The following is a 24,958-nucleotide window of genomic DNA, read 5'->3' as shown; positions in this document are numbered from 1 at the left end:
ATATGGCCCTCATTTCTAAGTCAATATGAAATATTAGACATGGTTCGGGACTGTAAAAGGAAACAAAGAAAAAGCATGCAGAGTAGGTTAATGGATTCAGTGTGGCAGTGAAACTTTAATATCATTGTACAACAACTGCCTTCACGTGGGCCAAGAAGCCACTTTTCCTGCCTGCTTTGTTATTTAAAGAACAAGTGCCTTTTATCTCAAGAAAACTATGTTCTGTAAAGGAAATAAATTCAGTTCGTTTAGATGGCAGAAACGACTCCTACTACGAGCAGGTGTCTTCTGTATCCTCTGGTTTTGACAGCGGTGTATTCTCTGTTGTCAGCTTTCTACAACACAACATCTCTCGCTGTCTCTTTCTCAGTCGCGCGGGCGCGCGGTCGACGTTGCAGTCGCGCGCGCTGGGTGTGAGCTCGTGTTTTATTGACAAGCCCTTCCGTCGAATCGCTCGAGAATGACCCGCCTTTGAACAACGAGCCAGCGAATCGGCGCGCGGGGGAGGCGGTGTTTATGCAAATGTGTTGGCAAGGGAGACGCAGCGGTTCATTCATCTTCTTCCAGAGAGAGGTGAGTTAACTCGAAGGTTATTTTACATGAGGGAGGAACTGTTTTGGAGGAAAATACTGTTGAGATATTAGCTGGGAAGCACTTTCCTGGTCAAAAGGAGCGCACTCTTCTTCCAAACATCACAGGGTAAGTAGAGGTATTATTTTCCAGACATTCTTAATGGTCTGCTTTCGTTTTAATGTTGCTGTGTAGCCTACAAGTGTCGGTGGAAATGCAACATATAAGCTTTTGCTATGTAACTACGAAAACTATGCGTAAGGAAAAAAGGCAACTGTTATCTCCCTAAGGCTATATTCCAAGAGGAATGACCTGAACTCTGTCAGCATGTTACATATTATTTAGCCCTACAGATGACTCAAGTCCGTTTTTCAGTTGTACTTGTTGAGCAGGTGGGTTTCAGTGTCCTGCACAAGGACACTCCAGGTTGAGGAGAACAGGAATTTCATCTGCTGTAGAGTAGGTAAACATGATCTGACTGGTATGTGAGATTTGGTGTGTCATTTCTAAAGAACAAGCTATTTTCTTTTGCATGGGTCTGAAGAAGCAGCTCGGTAATTCAGAGGTGGAATGTCCTTCATGGTTTGGGGGAAACAAATGGATGAATAAGGTGAACTGCAAGTGCATGAAAAACCGCTGCGGTGTAACATGTTCTAACGACGTAAATGGAGCCAGATAATGTGCTCCTTTGTGATGGAGGAATCTGTGGAGTCTCTGAATTCCCTCTGAGTGGCTGGCTGTCCTAAATGAAACAAGTCCACCAGGAGTTCATGTGCATGTTTGCAATTAAAGTGTGAAGCTGTGAGTCTGGCTGGATTTGCCCTAAAAGTCACGTCTTGTTGTAAGTGCAAAGAGGAGGAAAAGGAGTGGCAGGCTGAACTGGAGGTTTAGTTGCGGCTGCTGAATCTAGTCGCCTGGACGATCAACAGGATCAGCTTCCGATGTGTGTGTGAGCTTGTTGACCAGTGATCTTCATGTAGATGCCTGTTTAACCGCCATGTCAGAGGAATTATTCCACCATCGTGAGTGTGATGGAAGCCTGCGTGTCGATATGTCATCCTGGATCTATATATAAAGTACAACACTCTCTCGCATTGTGCAGAAGCCTGAGTCACTCATCGTTTCTTTATGTGTTGCTTCCAAGCAGTCAGACTTTTCTATAATCGTTTAAAGTGGTTTGGAGCTATAGATCTGCAGGCTTTCCGAAGGCCTTCCAGAGTCTTTCTTGGGGCATCTGCTGCTTTCTCACACATTTTCAGTCTCGTCCTTGGATTCAAGCATAAAAAAGGCACCTAACTCAAGGGATGAACATATGTCTACACATGACAGACAATTTAGCAAAGAACCAATGTTACAATGAGTTTTTAGGCGCTTTGTTACTACATCTCTCCCAGAAACAAGGTGAAAATAAACTGTGATAGCATGAAATCAGATTCTGTAAGCCCTTCACGGCCCACCTAAAGATGTTTAACTCGGAGTGATGCGGATTCAGTTTATCTAGAGTGTACCATCAAAAATCCCAGAAAGAACATGGGCCTTGCAGTCTTCATTTTCCGTGTCACAAATTTGACCCATTAAACTAATTATGAAGTGTGATGGTGTTCCAACCATATATCTAAGAGTCTGAACGGGCATGTCGGTTCTAATGTGCTTTCTCCGCTGTCCCACTCTTGTTTGCAATTCATGCCTCTGGGGGGAAAAAACATGAGCGGCCCCACCAGCGGCCCAGCCAAATACAAGATACCAAACACACAAAGCTTAAAATGAACTATTCACAAACGGTTGCTACATCTTACATGAAGAGCACATGACTTTGGCGCTCTGTGGGCAGTATGAGCAGCCCTGATCGTTCAGACCTGATCAGAGGAAACATTAAGGAAGTGCTGTGCTGGGAGGTGTGGGCGGAGCTTATTAGCATATTCATAGATCCCGATTCACTTGATGAGGTAGAAGTTGAAGTCATGCCACATGCAGTATTAAGGCCATGAGAGTTAAACTTGAGATTAAACTATTTTTAGAAAAGAACAGATGAGTTAGTAGGGAATGGGAAAAAACAGCCTGACACAGGACCTGAAAGATGCATCTGGACCTTCAGTTGATCCCTCAACTGTTAACCGAAGCCTCATCAGAAATGGTCTGTCAAGAAGCCATTCTTAAGGAAGGGAAACAGGGAGAAAAGGCTGAGCTATGCCAAATGACACAAGAAGTGGACTGAAAATCAGTGGCAACAGGTCTTATGGAGGGATGAATCCTCCCCAGAACCTCAACATTATTGAAGCAGTGTGGGATCATCTGACAGAGAACGGAACAAAAGGCAGTCGACATCCAAAGAAGAGCTTTGGGATGTCCTTCAAGGAGCCTGGAGAACTATTCCTGAAGACAGAAAGCTTGTCTAAGAGGGTTCAGGCTGTGTTGTATAAGGAAATTAATGGAGCCTTTTGCACATTACTGTAGCTTTCACAGACACACACACCAACGATGAGCACTTCCATGACAAGACAGGTTGTGGCAGTGACAGATCAGTTTGGCTGCTGGCCTTTAACTGGGCAGGTCTTCCTCATAATGTGATGGCTATCCAAGCTGAAGGGAACACGTTCACTTCTCTGGGACATTTTTAAGCTCTCTTGTTTTGGAATAAAATTTGATGTTACCTCCACGATACAGGCTGTTTTAAAAAAGGAGGAAAACCTTTTCAAGAGGTAGGACTGCCCAAACTTTTAACTGATTCTGCTCATACAAGAGTGCTCAAAGAAATCTTGGCTTCAGCTGACATCAAAACAGACCAATAGTTCTCCATAGATGTCCAACTATCATTCATATCAATTGTCACTAGTTGTTCGTCTTTATCACATACGATGAGTTCCAGGCTGACTGGTAAATTGATCACTTGGTCTTCCACGGCTATTTCCAGCTGTAGGTGAAAAGAATTGCAGCTCCACACAACAGCTGACTGACCGACAGTACACTGGATAGGAAAGCAGATTATTATAGCCACATCCGGTGCTCTGGAAAAGCTGGAAATACCTATTGATCCACATTCTGTGGAGTACAATAATATCAGCTTGGAGCAACACGTTACGCTACAACATTCTGCATGTGTGTTTGTGTTTTTCCTGGGTCCCTTTATCCCCTCTGTTCTGCAGTCGTGGATGAATGACGCTATGATACACACACAAACACACACCTTTGTCTCCTTCTCCCAGCCCATGCATCATTTCCATTTTTGCTGTAAGCCTGTGGCCAGGTGTACTGTGCATCTGCCTCATGCATCACTGGCTCACTGTGTGTGTGTGTGTGTGTGTTTGCATGAGCTGCTGCATGTGTGTGTGTGTGTGTTTGCATGAGCTGCTGCATGTGTGTGTGTGTGTCTCAAGACTGATTGATTCATCCAATCCCGCCACATGCTTTATTACCCAGGGAGGCAGATGTTGAAACATAAAGGTGTGTGTGTGTGTGTGTGTGAGACATGGTCTGGCTGATAGTGGTTTAGCAACGTTAAAGGACTGTTAAGTGACGGAGTTTCGTTTGACAGATGAATAATGAACACTCACAGCTGTCACTGATAGAATGTCCTCCATTGGCTTGACAGATAGAGTAAGGTATAGTGGACATGTAGCACACATCAGAAACCATGAGCAGGGTCGTGTCTCAGAGGAGGACGAAACAAACACTCTTAATTGTTGTTAACAACAAAGTGTGTGGAGAGAAACATCTGACATTCTTTTAAAAAATGTCCGTGAGTGGGCTCTCTCCAAGTGCTTCTCACACTTCAAAAACACACAGTTCAGGTGCGATTCGACACTGAAGCCATTCTTAGGTGTGAATGCGAGTGTGAACATGGTCTACCTCCTCTGTATGTGACGGCCTTGTGATCGACTGACAGCCTGTCAGGGTATACCCTGCCTATACTTAGTTGTATAACTGCGATAGTATGAGTTAAATGTTAACTCATCTGTACAGACGGGATTCTTGTTTGCACATATTACCAGATGGATGGCGTGCACAGGCGACAAAAAACAGGGTTCGCAGTCATGAGACAGTACTGTGCAAAAGTTTTGAGACACCCTTCATTTCGTTATATATTTCCAGGAAAACAGGAAGTAGGCTAAGTTATGTACCGTATTTTCCGCACCATAAGGCGCACCTAAAAGCCTTCAATTTTCACACAAATCGGCTGTGAGCCATATAATCCGGTGCGTCTTATGTGTGCACTGGATTCCAAAATCTGTCACGGGTACCGCCATTTTGAATTTACCGCTGGGAGCTCCGAGCATTCATCGGGGCAATAAGCCCCCTCCGCATCACTCACCGCTCTCCCTTCACGCCGCTCACCGCCACGTTCATTTTTGCCGGGCCTCTTTGCTCTCGTACATTGGAAAAGAATGGCAACTGGCCACTTCCGTCGCTCACTTTGCATTCGGTGTGAATGTTTCATCACCATGTTACGTAGAGGGGGGGCAGTATTGTTCTTTATATTCGAATAGAATAGAATAGAAAAATCTTTATTATCCCACGAGTCAGAAAATTCCAATAAAATGGCATATACAAGATGTAAAATAGTATGTACAAACGTATGGACATGGTAAGGTGCAGGTGAAATAGTCTTTAGCATGCGCTGGCCTTAACCCTCATTGCGCCAAAGGGTATCTTGTCAGGCCTCGTGTGCCATCAGAATCCTTGGTAAATGATTACAAAAAGCTCTTTCAGAGTTTTTAATGTAGACTGGTGTAGATTATACGATGATATACACATATATAGCTGAGTGATCTAACCTGTTTTTTTTACGTTTCTGCTGTGTAGCTTGATCAGACAGGATAAAGGCCTAAATAGTATCTTCATAAAACAAACCAAAGGTGCTGCACAGCCAGGTGGTCTGAAATACCCGCTGTCTGATGACATAGTTTCAGACCTTTGCATTTTGAGACACCAAAATCTATTCTCTTACTGGCCTGGATCTACAATCTACTTCTGTTTTTGGCAAAAGTCTACGATCCCCTTGGAATATTTAACAGTTTCTATCTTTAAGGCAGTTTGTACAATTAACTGTGTCATCATGTCTCCTCAGAAGCTTGGCTTTGACAGACATACTGTGATGAGCACTGCTCCCTGTCCCCCTCACTGCACAACACACACCCTCTGTTTAAAAATGAAAAAATGTCATATATTCCTTTTTCTAACGTTTGGAACAGTCAACGCTCTTTAAATGATGTCGACTCCTTGTGCCTATCTCAAGATTAAAAGTCAAAGTGACCCTTCAAAGGACATTTCCAGCAGCTCTGAGTGCAAAGCTAACCGAACCTCACATCATAATATGCACTGAAGAATATTCGACCGTAAAGCAATATCATCTGGTTCACTTTCATCCGTGGCACAAATCACCGGCTATTCTTGTCATTGATATTACATTTAAGTCCCCCTGTTGTCTGCTTAGTGATGTGACGGTGTTGCATCCTATTATGTCCGTCTTGCTCTGATGCATACACTAAGCCTAATTCTGAATATTACAATCCCATCAATGTATATCGAAATCAGCCTTGATGTTCGGATGCTCACAATAATTCAAAATAAAAAGTGATCATTTAAACCAGTGGTTAAATTGGTGTTTATTAAATGAAAGGACAAGGTTGCAATGGATCCACTACAAAAACGTCTGTCATCATTTCATTGACGTGAATAACCTAGGGTAACATATCCCTCTGGTCTGTTTACAAGTAGTCACGGAAACTTGTTAATTTTCACAATTGAGCCCGAGTGAAAATGCGTTAAACTATACGGTATATTGTTGATTATATGCAAAGTTACTGGGAGAGATCTGGAACAATTTAACCCCTGAGTAATGAGGGGTTAAATTAGAGTTAAACAAATATTCGTGTTAAAATATAGTGTGAAAACACCAAAGTACCATAGTTACATAACCTGTGAGACAGATTTTTATTTCTATTTTTTGTGCAAATTTGTTGATCGCTGTCAGGATATAGAGTGAATGTCAACACATCAGACAAAAGTGCGGTTTTAAAGGATCAGATACTGTGCCTTTAATTCAAACAGTCCATGCTACAACTTCTGTGCTTTAGAAATGAAGAAAAACACTCATATGTGACGGGTACAAGAAAAATCGAGTTTACTTTTTTGTCACATCCATAAGAAAAATAAAATGCCACATAGTTTTTATGATTCTAATGATTATATGAAGTTTTATACAAAATATTTAAATATTAAGCATGTTCTAGCACATCCATTAAGTTACATTGGAATTGCTTACTAATATCTATCATGCTTCATGCTTGTAGAGGGGTTTGTCCAGGATGATGAAGTGAAGGAAGTGAAAGCAGAGGTTCTGAGGAAAGTGAAAGGGATGAAGAGATCAAGTGTCAGAAAGAAGTCAGGGCAGCGCCGAGGAGTGTATGCCAGAGGATCCAACTCTATGGCCAGAGAAGTTGACTAATGAAGAGAGAGAAAGAAAAAACAAATAGAATTACAGCAAAAGACAAGGAAGGGAGTTTTGTTTATCTTTCATTATAAAAGAAGCATTTTGTTAATGTGAACATCTGAAATGGCTTTTTTTCTTTTATGTAATAAATAAGCTACTTGACAAAAAGCTGTTCTCTTCATCTGAATCCAAAATTGCTCAATTTAGGCTATTTTAGGCTGTTATGTTGGGCACTGCTTGTGCATAGGGCCAGAATTTGGTGCTACGCCCCTTGTCCTCTGCCCAAAAACATCCCTGTGGGGCGTTATACTTAAGTTTGAAGAACATGCAACCTCTAGTGGTCATGACATCAACTGCATGTGAATTGTAAAAGTGGCCCCTATGAAGGTAACGGTCGGGTTGTAAAAAGAAGGTATTTTAGTCCTAACCATAATTGTTTACTAACCCTAAACAAGTAGTTTGAAGTCATTGCCTAAACCCAACCAGGAAGTGAAAAAAGTGTTTTAGAGAAGTGTGTAAATCTGAGGAGAAACATCAGTTGTCATAGTCAACAAACATCGTTAAAAGTGCATTGTATCAGCGGGCCATCCACCCCCACCCCTCCTACCTCCTTATGAGGATTTTATGCTTCTTAAAAGGAAACACTTGAGAATGATCTGCTTCCACGTGGACATTCTCACATGAATCATATTTCCCTCCTGTCGCTTGTTGGTTTGGGACATCACAGGACGTTAGAGGTCATATTTAAGGGTATGAACTAAAGAAAAAAAGAAGGCACAGCACTCACCTGGTGACCGATTTCTCTTTCAAAGTTCAAGACTGAATGACAAAAAGTGTTCATAGAAAAAAGAAAATTGGTCAGTTATTCCTCTTCAAAATCACCACAGACATTCTAAACCCATTCATTATTTTCCAAATTTATCAAGTGCAGTCTTTTTTCTGATGTCCACCCCCCCCCCAGCACTACAGTACAGGCATCATGTATTTTGAAGACAATCACAACAGTGTGATTTGCCATTTGGTTTGTGTTGATCTACTGCTCAATTTTCTCCTGAGTGACAGAAACCAGGAGCACAGCAATGAATTCTTGGGTGATTGTTTGTCTCCAAGAACCTGCCTGTATGTCAAGTACATGCTGCTCATCTTGTAGTTGCTGCCGACAGTAATCAGGATGAAGGAAGCAGACCAAGAGGCTTTATCACCGAGTCGAGACATAGTTGCCCATCTGGGCATGTGTGACGTGTGTTTTTCCTACTAATAAGCAAACCACTGTTTCCTGAATATAAAGCAGACCGTCAGCACTGTATTTTAATTCTCATCATCCTGACACGTTTGCAGTGGAAAACACCTGAGCCTTACAACCAAAACTCTTCACTGTGGGGAGGTGTGTTGTACATACTGCCGAGCTGGTGGTTGCCTGAGTTGAGAAGTGACGCTGGAATATTATTAACCGCATTTTACAAGGCTGTGCAGGTGTGTTGGGGCGCAGACAATTAGTGCAGCACTCCAACATGAGTCACCCAGACATCAGTGAACGTGTAACAGTTGCTGCAACGGACAAAATACAGAGGTGAATAAGTGATGTTTTTTGAGATTCAGGAAAGTAAAGGTTAGCAAGAGACTGACTCATAAGGGCTCACGCTACCGCTGCTTTGTCCCCATGTTTCTCCCCTGGCTCGACACGCCGACCGGTCTTAAATTAGCGTTTTAACTGCACTGAGGTGAGCTGCGTTTCTATAGCGATGCATCCTTTCTGCTCCAGTCTCCAGAGAGATGTATGTAGATTAAGACAAAATGAAGAGCGTGCTGACTGGAGGAAACACCTTGGCACCAACACATCCCGTCATCACTCTCCAAGATCTGGAAGAAATGTCCACATTCATGCTATATAAGAAACTTACTGTAATAAAGAACTTATGTAATACTTTGATGTTGTATAAAATGAATATTTAATCCAGCATCCTCATTTTTACAACCACTGCAACTCTTAAGAGTATCACTGTTACTGTACATCTAATATCTCAGCAGCAGCTTTTGAAATACCATAGTAGCATTTTTTTAAACGTGCATATTTGTATATTCTCCTTAATAATGAAATTAGTTTTTATATCCTGAATGTAACTTTTGCATCTTTTCAAAGCTGCACAAGGTTAGGGGCTGCCTCGAGCTTCTCTTCAAAAGCGGATTTGTTCAGCAGGATGAAGATGTTGTCGGGATGTGATGAAGACATTTCTGCGGTAGTTTCAAGACTTATAATGGAGATATGTGACGGCACCTCATCACTGTGATGCCTGTCAACCACTGCCATGATTTGTCTGCCTTCCTGTGGGTAGACAAATCATAACAATTCAAACATTGCCTCAACTTTCCTTCAGTGACTTCACCAGAGTCAAGTCTTAACTTTCTGACAGCCCTCTAATCCACAAGACATTTTAGACATGAAAGTAAAATGCTATATCATTAACAAATTCCACAAAAGTGTATAAAATTACAGGTAATACGAACCCAAGATATTGTTGTTTTGTGTCATCAACCTGCAACGCATTCCAGAAAAGTTGGGAAAGTTACGGCCTTCCCTCTTTGGGATGATGCCATTCTTCTCACAACACATTCTGCTTTGATAATATCAAGTGATGATGTCTTAGAGTTGGTATTTTGTCCCATTCCTCCTCTAAACACATCGACCTTGCAGGGCTGTTACCCATACCCTCTTATTCACCAGCTATGCCTTTATAATGTATCTAGGATGTGGTTTTGCATTGTCCTGTTGAGAAAAGCATGGAACAAACCAGGATGAGGATCAACAATTGGAATGGACAAGACAGATCATGAAATGCTATAAAAATCGTACCGTCTGCAATGGAAAAAGTCAAATAAATGGCATGTGTGGCAAAATGCAGGTATCAACAGTAACTGTGATAATAAAAGACAGAAATAATGGGCGTCAGGTTGATATTACATGTGTAATTACATGGTCATTTAAAATCAGCTAAGAAATCCCAAACATTATTTAAGATAGATTTATTTTTGTAGGAATTCACTGTTGTGAATTAAAGGAATAGATTTTGATAATGCTGTAATATTGTTATTATTATTATGAATGCTTTTGGCCACCCTCATTGTGTTCAGCCCTAATAGTAACATATTAATCTCTTCAGTCAAGGTCAAATTGATTTGTATAGCACATTTCGTATAGTACAAAACAATTCAACGTGCTTTACATAGAATAAAAGCATTGCAGCAGGGAGCAGAAAAAGCATTAAAAATATGTAAAAGAATATAAATAGAAAGAAATAAAATAATTAAAATGAATAAAAACAAGCAACAGTCGAGATAAGTTAAAAGATGCCGTGCAGATTTCATGCATAGACACATGAGAACAAATACTTGGAAAATGAAACTTTTTTGAAGAGACTGCATGAGAATTTCTCACAGCATTTTAAAACCTTCCTCAGTTCAGCAGCACATCTCTAATCAGAGACAGAAGTGGAAGGCTCCGACCAGTGTTCTGGTTTTACGGTAAAGCCCCTACATCACAACCATATGTCAGACAGCCAGTCGGCTGGGTTCAGCTGGCAGAGGGACGGTTTCGATTGGCCGTCAGCCTCAGTCTCTGCTGGATGGCGGTTTGGTAGGGAGCCGGGCAACTGCTGTCAAGGCAACATATTTTTGCTGTTGCTTTTCTGGTGGTTTGATGAGCTGCTGTCATCAACTTATTGTTTATTATTCACATAGCATTAAGTGAGCCCTCAGCTTTCTGCCTGTATTCTCCTCCTTCACTCTCCGTCTCTGACGTGCACGTACGCACACTCACAGACTGTACTTCACTGAGTGGTGGATAGCTGGACTGGTATTGGACTAATATCCTATTGATTGTTCCCCATATTGTGTCCATTGTGCTTTTTCCACTCTCACAAAGGTTATTACAGTCGCACACAGACAACACAAACACAGCCATGCACAGTCACTGATGGCAGCGTACGGGAGGCCCAGCTTCCCATTTTTGCTCTCTTTCCAACTCAATTACAGCTTTTGCCAGCTAATCATTTTCACTCTCAGAGACAGCAACACATTTCCCCCTCTGGGGTATGTTCAGCTGAGGCCACAGAGCGTGACAGTGTATTCAACCCTGTGTTCTTTCGTGGGGAGTTCAGGTTGTGCGCTAAAGGAACAATGTTTGGACTGTGGGTTGTTAGTTGAGGATAATTAGTGTGTGATTTTAGTTTTTATAACAAGATTGCCTCATGGCTTCAGTCACATCGGTCTAAATCATTACTGTGATAGGTTCCATAGGTTCAGCTCAGGGCATCCCATCATCATTACCGTGTTTGGTGGACGGCTTTGTGACAAACTGCCAAGAGGACAGCCTGCTGTAAGCGATATGTCATCTGATGTCAGGTTGAGCAGCCTGCTTTGTCGCAGTCGTGTCGCACATCAGCCAAACAAGTACCTCAAGTTTGAAAAACAACCATCAAAACAGTTTTCCTCCAGCTTTAGTGACGCAATACTCTTTCACCGGGTTATCAGCGAGATCGCCGTCAAGCTGGCCTGACTAACACACACTCATACACAGTGGAAACACACACAGTCTTGTATTTACACCTCAGATAAGACTCAGTGTTTACCACCAGTTACTCTACTGGATCTCTGTTGGGAGATATATTTCTACACACTCATCTTATCTGCCTGACACCTTGGATTTTCCTCCCAATCCAATCTTCATCTGCATCACCTTCTCGGTCAGCCGGTCTCTCTTCTCTTTCTGTAGAGTGGTGAATCCAGATGAACTGATTGTTCTGCTTTTTTTTCCCCTAAATACACAACCTCTTCATCTTCACCTCTGGTTCATTTCCATATCCATGTGAGTGTGACATGTGTCATGGAACTAATTTGTCCTTCTTGTCCCCTGGATGATGCTGCTATGTTTCTGGGAATGTGTGTGTTGACATGAATGGAATCTTAAAGACGTCATCCCTCACAGCAGCAGCATGTTGCCAAGCCAATCGATGGCTTTGCCGGGTGGAGGAGTTGGTGTTCAGGGCTCTACATTTGGCTTACAAAGTACCGTGGGTCTCTCATGGAAATTCATAATTTTTTTAGGTCTTCTGTTGAAAATGTGCAGAGCTTCATGGGGAGGAGAATCAGGCAACAATGAGCAGATAAAATCCTTTGTTCAACAAGAATGGATATGGATGGAGTTAGTATCCTCAGTTCCCAAATTATGAAAAAAAGGAAGCGAATGCAACACAAAAACACGCCTTTATTACAACTTTTTTTCTTTTGAGAGCATTACAGATATCAAATAGAATTTTTTTTGGACAGTAAAGACACTGAAACTATTTTCGCTGAACCTCTTGAACAAGTTTTTGATAGATTCTGCGAAAAAAAAATCCCAACTTTTCTGGAAAATGGGGTTTGTATTTTTACATATTAGTATATAGTATCATATTAGTATGTATGTTACTATTTGAAATGAAGGTTATGGCAAATGATACGTGCAGTGCGAGGACTTATTGTTGTCGTAGCATGCTTGTAGCATGCTAATGAGCGACTGTAGATTGTTAAATTGAGGGTTTCTGTGACCCACTGTCAATCAAAGTGTGTGGGTTTGAGTGTTTCTGTTGGGCCACATGCTGCCGACTGCATTGCTTTGAATTATTTCATTCATTGCATGCTCATTTCCTGTGTGCCGCAGAATCATTGTTTTTTTCTAATCATTTCTTTTCACTTAGGTGAAGAATGCTGATTGTTGAGTTATGCTTTCTGAATTTAATGCAGCTGTTTTTGCACCAAACATATAAACCCCCAGTTCGTACCACGTGCACGCAGTCATTGTGATGCATGCATTAAAACAAGCATTACCTCCTCTTAATCAGCCTGAATGAGAAAATGGTAAAGAAATCAGTTCATCTGTATGTCAAGGCTTCACCTCGACTCTCCAGAGGTTTGACTTATTGGCTCTGAAAAGCAAAGGACAAAACACTTACGGTTATCTCCGCATAACCTTTACCACCTCGGTGCTGTCGCTGCATGTGCTTGTCATACAGAGAGATAAAATCTCATCTCTCACAGATGGAGGGTGAAAACAAAGTTGTGGAGCTGTGTGGAGTGTGAGTGCCTGGCGCGGTACGAGCCAGAATAAGTTGGTGTGTCTACTTTAGTGGACACTGGCAATGCTTTATAGATGATTACATTTTCATTTCAAATGTGTGGTGCTTCAAATTTCTCTACAACACGAGCCATCTCTCCACACAGCTGCCCGTCTGCACCTGTCCTGCAGCACCTGACTTTATGGAAGGGTGCGAGGGGCAAATTTAAGTGCTTGTTTCGTAAATCTCCACAGTGAAAGTTCTTAAAATCAACAAGTCACTTCTGATTCCTTTCATTTGTGTCACATAACAACTTCCTTTGTTGAAACAGAGCAGGTGCAATTGCTTTTTAAGGCTAACACTGGCTTCCATCTTTTTCTTACAACTGTAAATGTCCAAGATGCTTTGATTTCATTCACATAGGACAGCAGAGAATAGATGAAGCTTTAGTTCTTTAAATCTTTCTGTATTTTTTTTCTTTCAACAGCTTTGCAAAGATTCTGTGTGGCTCTTAAACTTGATGAATTCACAGGTTGCCTTTATAAAACTGATTCAACAAGCTGGTTCCTATCATATAAATATCTTCTATCACTTTTTTTTTTAAACAAATGTTTCCTCTACAGTATCTTCCCCTTGTGACAGGAATGCAGCATCCTAAATAATAGCACACTTTGCAGTGATTTGGGGGTTAGGTGCCCCTGTCTACATGACTCATCACCATAAAGCACAACGGAGCAATATTTCAGGCACTAAACTGCCCTCGCGCCATTAGGTTTTGTGGCCGCCTGGCTCTGCAGCGTCGGCTGTGTCCTGGTGTCAAAAGCTGTCAGACGAGACTGTGAGTCAGGGATGGCGTCATGAAGCCACTGCAGTGGTCAGAAGCATGTGGAGTATGTGTGTGGTGGTGGTGGGTAATGGGCCGTTTTATGGGGAAAATGCAGGGATGACATCAGGGGTCTTACTGACACAGTCTGATTATGGTTGCAGAATGATGACCACGACCAGCGATGACGTCAAATAGGTTGTTATAACACACCTCGTCTCGTGCAGGTTTGCATTTTTTGAGCTACAGCCAAAGCAGGCAATAAAGCAGGCAATAAAAACTTAAGGGACATTTTTTTATTGATTCTCCATTACACCTTTGTACACAGTTGTATTTCTTTCTGCTGTGTAAATAGAGTTCGTCCTATTCAATTATGTGTAAAACTATGCTTCTGCAGAGGCATTAAAAACTTCCCCATAAGTGTCAATAAACAAAGAAAGGTAATACAGATGCACAAGATCCCATATGTCCAGTAGTCAAGAATATTCAAGAATATTTTAAACCGGTATCGGGGACGAGGATAAAATGCTAAAAAGCTGCATTACAACTGAAACACTCTCAGCTCGTCTTTGGAAACGTTACAGCTGCACATCCGTTCCAGAAAGTGGCAGAAGAACGCTGAACAGTATTATGACATGCTTGGGTGTGTTCCACCATCTGTTCAGCTGGGCTGCATCTTTGTTGTTATGTTCTGTAGACATTTAGTTTTTTTATTGTAGCAATACATGTCAGACGAGATTTATACTTTAAACGTCTTCTATATTATCAGCCAAGGATATACAGCTTATCGATCAGCCATAACATTATGACTCCCTTTTTTCTGCTTGGAACATATGCTTGGAACATATGCTGTATTTGGTGAGAAGCCATCATTAGCAGACCCTTTAAGTTCTCCAAGCTGTGAGGCGGGGCCTCCGTGATTTTGCCTTGTTTGCCCATCACTTCCCTCTGACGCTCGATTGGATTGAGATCTGAAGAGTGTGAAGGCCAAGTCAACCCCTCGGACTTTGTTTCGTGTGCCTCAAACCATTCTTGAACCGTTGTTGCAGTGTGGCTGGGTACATTATCCTGCTGAAAGAAGCCACTGCCATCAGGGAATACCATTTCCATAAAGGGGTGCACTTGGTCAGCAACAGTGTTAAGGTAGGTGGTTTATGTACATCAAAAAGAATGGAAGGATCTAAGGTTTCCAAGCAGATTATCGCACACCACCTGCTGGTTTGCCTCCTTTCCATATTGCATCCTTTTGCTATGTCTTAACTCACAGACTGGCTGTCACATGATGAAAAAGAGGCATCTTTTTCTGTTCTTTAGCTCTTATGCTCACATCCCCATTGGAACATCTTTTGGTAGTGGACACCCTGACCAGTTTGCAGCAGTGTGTTCTGAAACCTTACGATAGGAACCATGAGCTTTTTCAGTGATGTGAGCTGCAGTACCAGCCTTTATTCCCCATGTGCATCACTGAGCCTTGACCACCCACGTCCCTGTAGGCAGTTCACCAGTTTTCTTTCCTCGGCTAAGTTTTTAGTTGGTCCTGACAACTGTACACCTGGAACATCCAACAAGAACTTCATCTTTGGAGATGCTCTGATCCATCTCATGCTATTTGGGTAAAATCAAGCTCAAATCCTCATGATTAGCCCTTTTACTGCTCGTAATACATAAACTTTAAGAAGAAAATGTTCACTTCCTGCCTATCGTATCCCACTTTCTGCCACGGGGCCATTGTGACAAGTTTATCATTTTTAATCTTAAAGTGCTCATAATGTTATGGGTGATAAACTTGTCATTACACTCTTAATTTTTTTCCAGATATGCATTATATTCATCAAAAGACTATTACAGGACTAAATACCAAGTTAAGATGAAACATACTGCATATTTTGACACACAGAGCCACAACACTAGACTTTCTTTGACTGCGTCCATGTGTAACAAATGACTTGTTTGTATCCATCCTCCAGAGACGTTTTTTCTTCAATAACACAGGGGCATCGCTGCTGTTTTGTGTCGTCTAGCACCTCCCCACCTGTGTCCTAACCCCGTCTCTCTCTCTCTTCCTGTGCTCCCTCACATAGAAGTGAAGCATCATGGGGAAACACAACAGCAAGCTAGCCCCAGAGGTCCTGGATGACCTGACCAAGAACACGGAATTCAACGAGGCAGAGCTCAAGCAGTGGTACAAAGGCTTCCTCAAAGATTGCCCCTCAGGCATTCTTAACCTGGAGGAGTTTCAGCAGCTCTACGTCAAGGTGAGAGCGATGTGAAGATGTGAAAGAAGGGTTGTGGAACAGTGGCAAGGAGATTGTGGTAACTGATTAGGCACTTCTACTGAAAGTAATGTTTTTACAGCCATTTCCTGCAAAGCATACCTTTCAAATTGCTCCAATTATGTTTACTCTTTTTGTTTTACAGTGAAAAAGAAGAAATACACTCGTGTCGATATTTATATTAATGAGAGTGGTTAAACTGTGTTTTTGGCACAAAGAGGTGATTGATTCTTTAATCCAAATTTTCCCACCCATCCCCAGTGTTAAAGTATATTCAATCAATGACCGCCACAGAAGTCGCTGCTAACAAGATAGCCCTGTTCTGCCTTGTCTTGTTTTTCTCTATCTAAATGCTGCTGTTGTAGCAGTCCTTGAAGTCATTTAGCCGTCTCTTTTTAGGACCTCTCATCCAGCAGATGAAATCTTGCGCTCTAGCTGTAAAACTCTTTTTTTGAGCCAGAAAGTCAGCTCTGAAACCACGTTGAGGTTTGGTTCGTGTGCTGCTATGCTGAGCTCACCGAGCCTGTAGAGAGGATCCAGCACTGCTGTTGTGTCTTCAGGATTCAAGGAAACTAAATCTACCACCGAGTCACACATTAGTCGCTAAGTATTTAGCAACTAACATTTCTAAGTGTTGACATGTCCCCCAAGCCTAAATCTGTGTTATTACAGGGGAAACACTGTAATAACACCTGCTGTTCTGTTATTTTCCCAGATACTTCTTTATGTAGTTTCCAAAGTGCTGTGATGAATCAACAGCAATTTACAACATCTACATCTATATTTAGACCTAGGATATTTCAAATGGGCTGTGCATTTCCTCACAGGTTAATTCACTCCAGGTCAGTTCTGAATGCAACAGAAAACAACTGTGGGTTGTAATTATAGCGGGGAAATGTTCAACAGCACCATCTCTTCTCTTATAGTTCACGTTGGGCTTTTTAGTATATAGCATTAGCGGCAATAAACCTAGCAAAACTGTCTCAATTTATTGTTTCAACCACTTCAACAATTTATCAAACACAATTTAGTATGTAGCCACTGTTCTGCTCTTGTCCTCTGAGCTATGACTGTTGTTGCCTGTTGTCTTTATGACTCATATGCTCTGCACCCCTGTGTTGTGTCTGTGTTAATATTCATGCATTGTATCATTGGTACAAAATGAGGACAAGAACAGATCTGCTGTTACCTGCTTGAAGTTGAAATAGATAAACTGCACACTTTGGGCCTTGACAAAATGTATAAGCTTTGACTGTGAATGTGAAAAACGCAGCAGAAAATTGTTTTATTGAACAGTGAGACTTCAGGGCACAAGTAAAGAAATCAGACCGGTTGTAGTATGGTTGGTCGTATCTGGTTAGGGTTTTCAAATTTCATGCTGTTAATGATTAAAGATCGAAATAAAAAGGTCAAATAAAAAAAAAGTCAATTAAGTGTTAACATACTCAGTTTAGCATGATGTAAAGACAAATATTTAGATACAACATCTGAACATGACCTGAAACATTTCTACTGCAGAAAACAAACAAAGAAAAGCAGCATGTGACCCACAACAAGTACAATCCAAAATACAGACCACCTTCTTTGAATTGAAATGATCTGACCTAATTAAGGTCTTAAAATGAGGCAAATACAACCTCATTCGAACCAGAACACATGACATATTACACTGTGTCACGATTTATTTAACAAGTACTAAACCAAACAGAAGAAGCAGTGTGTGGAAAGTTAAGTCCACGCTCTCTGCTTCCATACGAATTAAGAATCAAGAGGATGAAATACACTTGCTCATCAGCAAGTGGGAGCCCTTCTGTAAAAGTTTTGTTGGTTTGCTGCTCTGGAGCACTCGGGTGTGTGTTAACACAATGCCAAGGAGGAAAGACATCAGTAGGGATCTTAGAGAAGCAATCGTTGCTGCCCATCAATCTGGGAAAGATTAAAGGGCCATTTGCAGACTTTTTTCAGTTCATCGTTAAACAGAGAGAAAGATTATTCACAAGTGGAAAAAATTATTGTGGCTGATGATCTGGGCTTGTTCTGCAGCCACAGGACCTGGAGACCTTGCAGTCATTGAGTCCACCATGAACTCCTCTGGATACCAAAGTATTCTAGATGTGATGATGCATCTAAATGTGAGGCCGTCTGTCTGACAGATAAAGCTGGGCTGAAACTGGCTCATCAACAGGACAATGAACCAAACACAGCAGCAGATCTACAACAGAATGTCTGAAGAAGGAAAGAATCAAGGTGCTGCAAAGGTCCAGTGAAAGTCCAGACCTCAAGCTGATTTAAATGCTGTGGCAGGACCTGAAGAGAGCTGTGCATAAACAAATGCTGCAAACCTCAATGAGCTGAGGTAACGTTGTAAAAATAGTCTTTCAAATTGCCTGAGATTGACACAGTCATCTGGACAATGATTACCTCAGGTTACTGCTGCTAAAGGTGGTTCAACAAAATACTGAATCATGGGTGTACTGAGCTTTTTTCACACGCTGCTTCTGCATTTTGGCTTAATTTTACGTCATGTGTTGTTGTTCCCTTGAAGTGGGATTTACCTCATTTTGATTTTATTTTTGGTAAAGGACCACAGGATTTTTTATTGTGTCCTGATGTATGAAACCTTAGAGATATTAATACGGCTGAAACCTCATGTGCATCCACCAATTAAAGCATGAGACGCACGGTTATCTCAAAGTGAAAGATTGCTATATTTCAAAGGTAAAAAGGACAAATCACTTCAGAGTCAAGACTTTAAACCACTAAAATGGGTCAAACCTCAACAACTGAATCCGTTATTACCCACAATGCAACCCAATATGGTGCGATTTAACAATATATGCTTCATCGATTTCATGTGTTTGTTTTTCCTGTTTTTCTCTCTCAAGTTTTTTCCTTATGGTGACGCCTCCAAGTTCGCTCAGCATGCATTTCGGACATTCGACAAAAACGGCGACGGGACCATCGACTTCAGGGAGTTCATCTGCGCTCTGTCCATCACCTCCAGGGGCAGTTTTGAGCAGAAACTCAACTGGGCCTTTAACATGTATGATCTGGACGGGGATGGGAAGATCACACGTATGGAGATGCTGGAGATCATCGAGGTGTGTGTTTGTCAAAGTGGAAAGAAATGGGGAATATAAAATGTTAGTCTTGGACTAAGAATTGTTTCCTTTTCCCCTCCTGCAGGCCATCTATAAGATGGTCGGCACAGTGATCATGATGCGTATGAACGAGGACGGGCTGACCCCTCAGCAGCGCGTGGATAAGATCTTCTCCAAGATGGACAAGGACCACAACGATGAGATCACCTTGGAGGAGTTTAAAGAGGCCGCCAAGTCCGACCCTTCTATCGTCCTACTGCTGCAGTGTGACATGCAGAAGTAGAGCGGGAGTGGCGGAGAAAGGGATGAGGGAGGAGGAGGGAGGGAAGGGGTAAGAGCTGAACTGAAACTGGGGAAGGGAGGAGGCTGAGAGAAGAGCGAGGTGGGAGAAGTCAGGGAGGGATGCAGCTAGAGGCAGGAGGAGGAGAGAGGTTTATGAGGCAGTAATGACTGGAAATGAGCCATGTTTGGAACATGGTGGACCGCTGATTGATGCCATTCTTTTTCCCAGGCCCCCCGCTGTGCAGTGCACTCCTGCAGCACACTGCTGCTTCAACCTAGATGGGTGTCTTGATAGATTCAGTCAGACTGTGTGTGAAAAGTGGAAATCCCTCCTGCTCTGTTTGGCACAGACTAAAGAAGTATGGTGTCACTCGTGCTTTCACACGGGTAGCATGTGAGATTACAAGGCTGGCAAATGTGTGAAGACTGGCCACCTTTTGAGAATGCAGCTTTACATTCATATAATAGCAAATGTTTTACAGCTTGATGTGGGCGTCAGGGTAAATTCACTGCTTACTTCAAGTCCACCCACTACTGGAAAAAAAGGAATGGCATTAACCCAAATGAGGTCCTCCTGGTTCATCCAGAGTGTCAGAAAATAAGCAAATGTTTGAGTGCTAGAGAGAGAAATCTGTAAATGAACAATACCATTAGCTGTGTGTGTGTGTGGGTTCAAGAATATTTATATATATATATATACACACTGCCTCATCAAGCTAGATCAAACTGCCATGCCTGCGTTCATTAGCGGCTCTACATCCAAACTCAAACCAGTTATATGTAGCCTTTCTGGCAAATTATGGCTCAGTGTCCACCTGCTATACTCTGTAAATAGCAGACAGGCAGGTGATGAAAGAGTCAGACAGCTGTCACCAGCAGTAAGGCGAGGCATACTGATGTGCTGCTCTCTGACTTCTGGCTGCGCCTAAAGCTTTAGTAACAAAATCAATATCTTGTCGAAAAGATCACAAATAACTTGTAACCAGCTTAGAGTAAAGTCTTGCTCTACTAGTAATGCAATCAGAGCTTTGTTTAGCAGGTAAACAAGCCCCCTTCACAGCTCCCATTTTCATTCATGCTTACTGAAGTCTATCAGCTGTTTTACATAATTGCAGTTTCTTTCTAATCCTAAAAGACTTTTATGGTAAATTTGGTTAAGTCTAACAGTGTGTGCTGTTTTCAGCCTGTGTTTTACAGTTTGTAAGTGGCATCGTGCTTTTGCTCTTTACGCCTTTCTCACGGCGCCAAAGTCAGCAACGTTCCAACTCTGATTAATCTGTAAGCGACTTAGTGTAAAAGAGAGAGAATAAAACACAAAGCTTGTCAACTTTGTGGCGTATTTGCATGAAGAGGAGCTGGAAATAATGGAAAACATCACTCCGAACAAGTCATGGTCTTGCTTATGTAAAATCAGTTATTTGAGCAACAGGAGGAGCCACTAGACTAGCATGGAGTGGGGATAATCAGGACAGTAATTATAGGTCTTATGACAAAACGGTATTTCTGAGAAAGGCCAAACCTGCCTCTATGATTCACTATTGTTTCACATGAAATAGCCGTCTCTCCTCTTCCTCTCGCTCTGTCGTGCTCCTGCCCCTTTTTGTTTTCTTCCTTTCTAAATGTCAGAGAGGAAGTGCTTTGATAATCAGCACAGGGAGAGAAACTTTGCTGAACTCAGCTCAGATCTAAAATCGATGTGAAACGGAGCAAAAGGTTGAAAAGGTAGCTCTGGCGGCATGTTGGCTATGTGAGGGAAGGCAGATAACTGGAGGGTATAATTGCACTGCCATGGCCACAATATGTGGTAGCTAGATAATTTGCTGGAAATGCTACATAACAGGCCGATTAGTCTTTTGTTGAGAACAAAGAAAGTTCATTTCAAAATGATCAAATTTAATTTCGTCTAATAAAAGATTTCAAATATGAAGCAACAGCCAGGAGAAGCTTAACTTAAGCTAACGAACGCAAAGTTGATGCCATGTTTTACCGTCTGTTGGGATATTATACTGTATTCTTCCTTACTCTGAGGCTATCTTTTCTATGTGCAGATCCGAATTTCTAACTTCAGTGTTAGTGTTTCTATGCTCAGTTTGTAGAACGAGCCTCTAAAATCATATCTCAGTCTGTTTCTAATCCTCATAATCAAATCTTGAGCATACTATTTTAATGACGTTCACTATCAAAACCAATCTTTATTGTAAATTTATTTACTAAATAGCAGCAATAGTGTTGCACATTCTCTGCTGTAGCTTAGCTTAGCGTGTTCTAGCTTAGCTTAGCTTAGATCATTTAAATGATTGATAGCTGAGAAAAAAAATGACAATTAAGTAAAGTTTGGTAAGGACTGAACAAAAAAAATAAGAAAAAGTAAATTAGTGAGCATTCACTATGAAGAATAAGTGGGTTTTAAATTTTATTTCAACTTTGAACAAAGGGAAGCTAGTAGTTTTTCCACTCTGTGGAATCTTTGCGTCCTGTGTAAGCTAACCCAACAATCTCCTGGCTTTCGTTTCATATTTACAGTGCTGAACAGACATATGTCAATCTTCTTCTCAAAAATGTATTGTCTCGATTACTTACAATTTGTGTTGCATTAATCTTTAATGCTTCTAGTAAACTCTTTAAAAATAATAATTTGGGTCACGAATCAGAGTTCTGCTAAACTGATTGTCTGTAAAAGCCCAACGCTGTGTTAGACAGTTATATTTCTTTCCCTTCGTTTGGGATGCAGCCTTGTACTCTGAATTTAGGCGAGAAGAGGCAAGAAAGCACCTTCTCATCTTCCATCCATGTTAGCACAAACAAGTCGCAACTGCAGCTGCTGCTTCCAGTACATAACAGACCGTTGTACTTTTGAAAAATGAGTTATTTTTGCACGAAACTTCCGTCCTTATCTCCTTATGCTCAGACCACCAGTGAAGATGCTCCCTCCCTAAAGCTTCAGAAAGAGCCTCCTTTGTGCGATAATGTAATGATAAACCTACTTGTACATTATAATGCGACTGTAATCGTATTTATGAAAATAAACAAATATAAGATGGAAATGTACCACTAGCTTAGACATGTTTTCATATGACAACACAGCTACTCTGTGTGTGTGAATGTGTGTATGTGTGAGTGTGTGTCGGTGTGAGTCTGAGTAACAGTGGGTGGTTGTGACTGTGTGTGTGGCACTTGTGTGAGTGTTCAATGTTTTGTATTTGTATCATTTGTGTAACAAGAGATGCCTCAGTCTAGTTTAACTTTGTAAAAATGTGAGTGTAAATCCTCACACCAAAGCACTGAGTATTATTACCCACAGCTATGTTTGCTTTTGTGGTCCGCTGGTAAACCGTCTCCAATGTGGAACACATTGTTTTGTTAGCCTACAGTTGCAGTGCTGCAAGTCATACTCGTGTATGGAGGTTAGTTTGCACCAAATGGCAGAGCTGACAGGCCATCAGACGCCTGAGGTGTGAGGCGAGGGCTGTGAGTGAGGTGATGAAGAAGCAGCCCTGTGATACAGTCTCACTCAGTGGATGGAAGAATACTGCTATGCCTCATAACAGCTCAATTTCTTTCGCTTGTTATGTAATGAAAATGCCTGGAGATCAAAGTGGGCAATGTTATATAATGCAGGCAACTCTGATCATTCACTGCAGTGAACTGTTTCTCACAGGAAGTGAACAAATATGATAATGGAATGAGAACTTTTTCTACTATATATTTTTTTTGGGTGGGGGGTTGCCTCCATTGTTGAAGCTAGTAAAATAAAGGTCAAGGAGGCACAAATGCCGACTTCCACACTTGAAACAAATGATTAGACCAACCCTTTGACACACTGAATATCTTGTTTGAAAAGGGAAAAACACAGTAGCAGACAGGTGTTTCAGGCTTAAATAACCTCCGGTAACTCTACGGAATGACAGGAGTGCCATAAAACAATAATACATTTGTAAAATACTAAGATTAATAAAGAAATGTAAAAACAAATTGTTACATGAATGAATTTAGAAATACAAAATGTGGGGTGGAGAAAAATTTTACTTTGTGAAGTTAAGAAGTAAGATACTGCAGCTGTAGGTAAATGGCAATAGCAATTCAGAGATGAGAAAAGCAATTGAAAATTGAGACAAAAGCTAAATGAATGGTGCAAAGATAATGGGAAAAACCAAAAGCAACTGAGAAACAAAAGACTTAAACCCAATGTAAACCAAAGTAAATGTAAAGATAACAACAGTTAAAACAATAAAGAAATCGCAAAATTCAAAAGCAATGTGAAAAATAAAAAAGGAAAAATTAAAAGCATATCGATAATTAATTTAATAGTATACAAATAGTTAGGTTCTTTAACCGTTTCTTTATATTTCAGAATTCTTTTTTTTTACAGATTTTTTGGCACTCCTGTCGCTCTATAACTTACTGCAAGCGTGAGCTAAATGTTGCTAATGTTGCTGTTAATGCAGCTTTAAAGCTCCCATTTTTACACATTTAAAACTTTCTTCCGTAATGATTAATAACTGCAATATTTTTTCTTGAAATACCAACCTGCTTAATACACAACAAAAATATAGAAATGTCAGAAATTGTTCAAATTAGATCAGTCCTCTGGAAGATGGTTCTGCAGTTATTTAGAAGAACAGAGACGGACAAAAAACAATGAAGAAGATTAAGATGGAGCTCTAAATCAATGGTGGTCTTGTCATTTTTTCCCGGGTACACATCCACACAACTCCATGTGCTTTGCTGCCTCTGGTTTTGTTGTTCTGACTCATTGTATTGTTGTCACATACTCGGTTAATCATCCAATTTCACATTCGGCGGCATACAGTAAAATGGTTTGATTGGAACAGATTGGCTCACAAAGTGGCTTCACAACATGTTGATCTGTGAACTGCTCTGTGGATTAGACTCTGTCTATCCTTATTAGTTCTGCTTCAGATCTAGAAAAAAAAGCTCTTTTACTTGCCTCCAACTAAGATTGCGAACAGAAATGTTTTTTTGCTTTTCATCGTCCTAAACTGGATCCCGGTCAGTTTTTTTGTTCTTGCACGATCCAACTCAAAATGACACAAGTTAGGTGTTTGCTTTGCTTATTTTATGTGCCAAAGATGGGACTGTGTTGCTTTATGGAAGTGAAATGTATAACTTCTTTGGCTGGAATAGGTGAAGCTCCTATGAAGTGACGCTGTGCTGATTACATGTGACGCACTCCATCAACTGTCAGCTCGTCAGCAGGCTCTGAGCCGCGTGACATGAATATAAACATGGATGTTCTACTTCTTGACAGGGAATAATTTGTGCTCTGTTGTGCAATATAATTCAATTCTTCAACATTTCTCTATGATGTTTATGTAAATGTCTATATGTCCTGTTGGGATGATTTTGCTTTTCTTTTTTTTTTCTTTCGA

At 41.2% G+C, this 24,958-nt stretch overlaps 1 protein-coding gene across 2 annotated transcripts; it reads left to right on the top strand.

Annotated features, from left to right (window-relative positions):
• Window positions 1-563: 563 nt before the first annotated feature.
• On the top strand, window positions 564-24,958 carry LOC140275464 (hippocalcin-like protein 4). 2 transcript variants are annotated; one of them, XM_072370936.1, is made up of 4 exons: window positions 564-699; window positions 15,994-16,167; window positions 19,071-19,286; window positions 19,372-24,958. In XM_072370936.1, the coding sequence occupies exons 2-4, from the start codon at window positions 16,006-16,008 to the stop codon at window positions 19,567-19,569; spliced, it is 576 nt and encodes a 191-aa protein (XP_072227037.1). In that variant the 5' UTR covers window positions 564-699; window positions 15,994-16,005; the 3' UTR covers window positions 19,570-24,958. The 2 variants fall into 2 exon arrangements, with proteins under 2 accessions (XP_072227037.1, XP_072227038.1); XM_072370937.1 differs by lacking the exon at window positions 564-699 and adding an exon at window positions 14,875-15,055.

Source organism: Leuresthes tenuis, unplaced genomic scaffold (assembly GCF_036924035.1).
Source record: "Leuresthes tenuis unplaced genomic scaffold, fLeuTen1.0.hap1 SCAF_18, whole genome shotgun sequence".
Lineage (NCBI taxonomy): Eukaryota > Metazoa > Chordata > Actinopteri > Atheriniformes > Atherinopsidae > Leuresthes > Leuresthes tenuis.
Note: the sequence above shows the minus strand (reverse complement) of the source record. Positions and strands in the feature narration are given on the sequence as shown.

Bases quoted from the DNA above. Each gene is read 5' to 3' on its own strand.
- LOC140275464 (XM_072370936.1), top strand. From the start codon at position 16,006: ATGGGGAAACACAACAGCAAGCTAGCCCCAGAGGTCCTGGATGACCTG. The intron at 16,168-19,070 runs GTGAGAGCGATG...TTCTCTCTCAAG, and splicing joins TTCAGCAGCTCTACGTCAAG to TTTTTTCCTTATGGTGACGC. The intron at 19,287-19,371 runs GTGTGTGTTTGT...CCCCTCCTGCAG, and splicing joins AGATGCTGGAGATCATCGAG to GCCATCTATAAGATGGTCGG.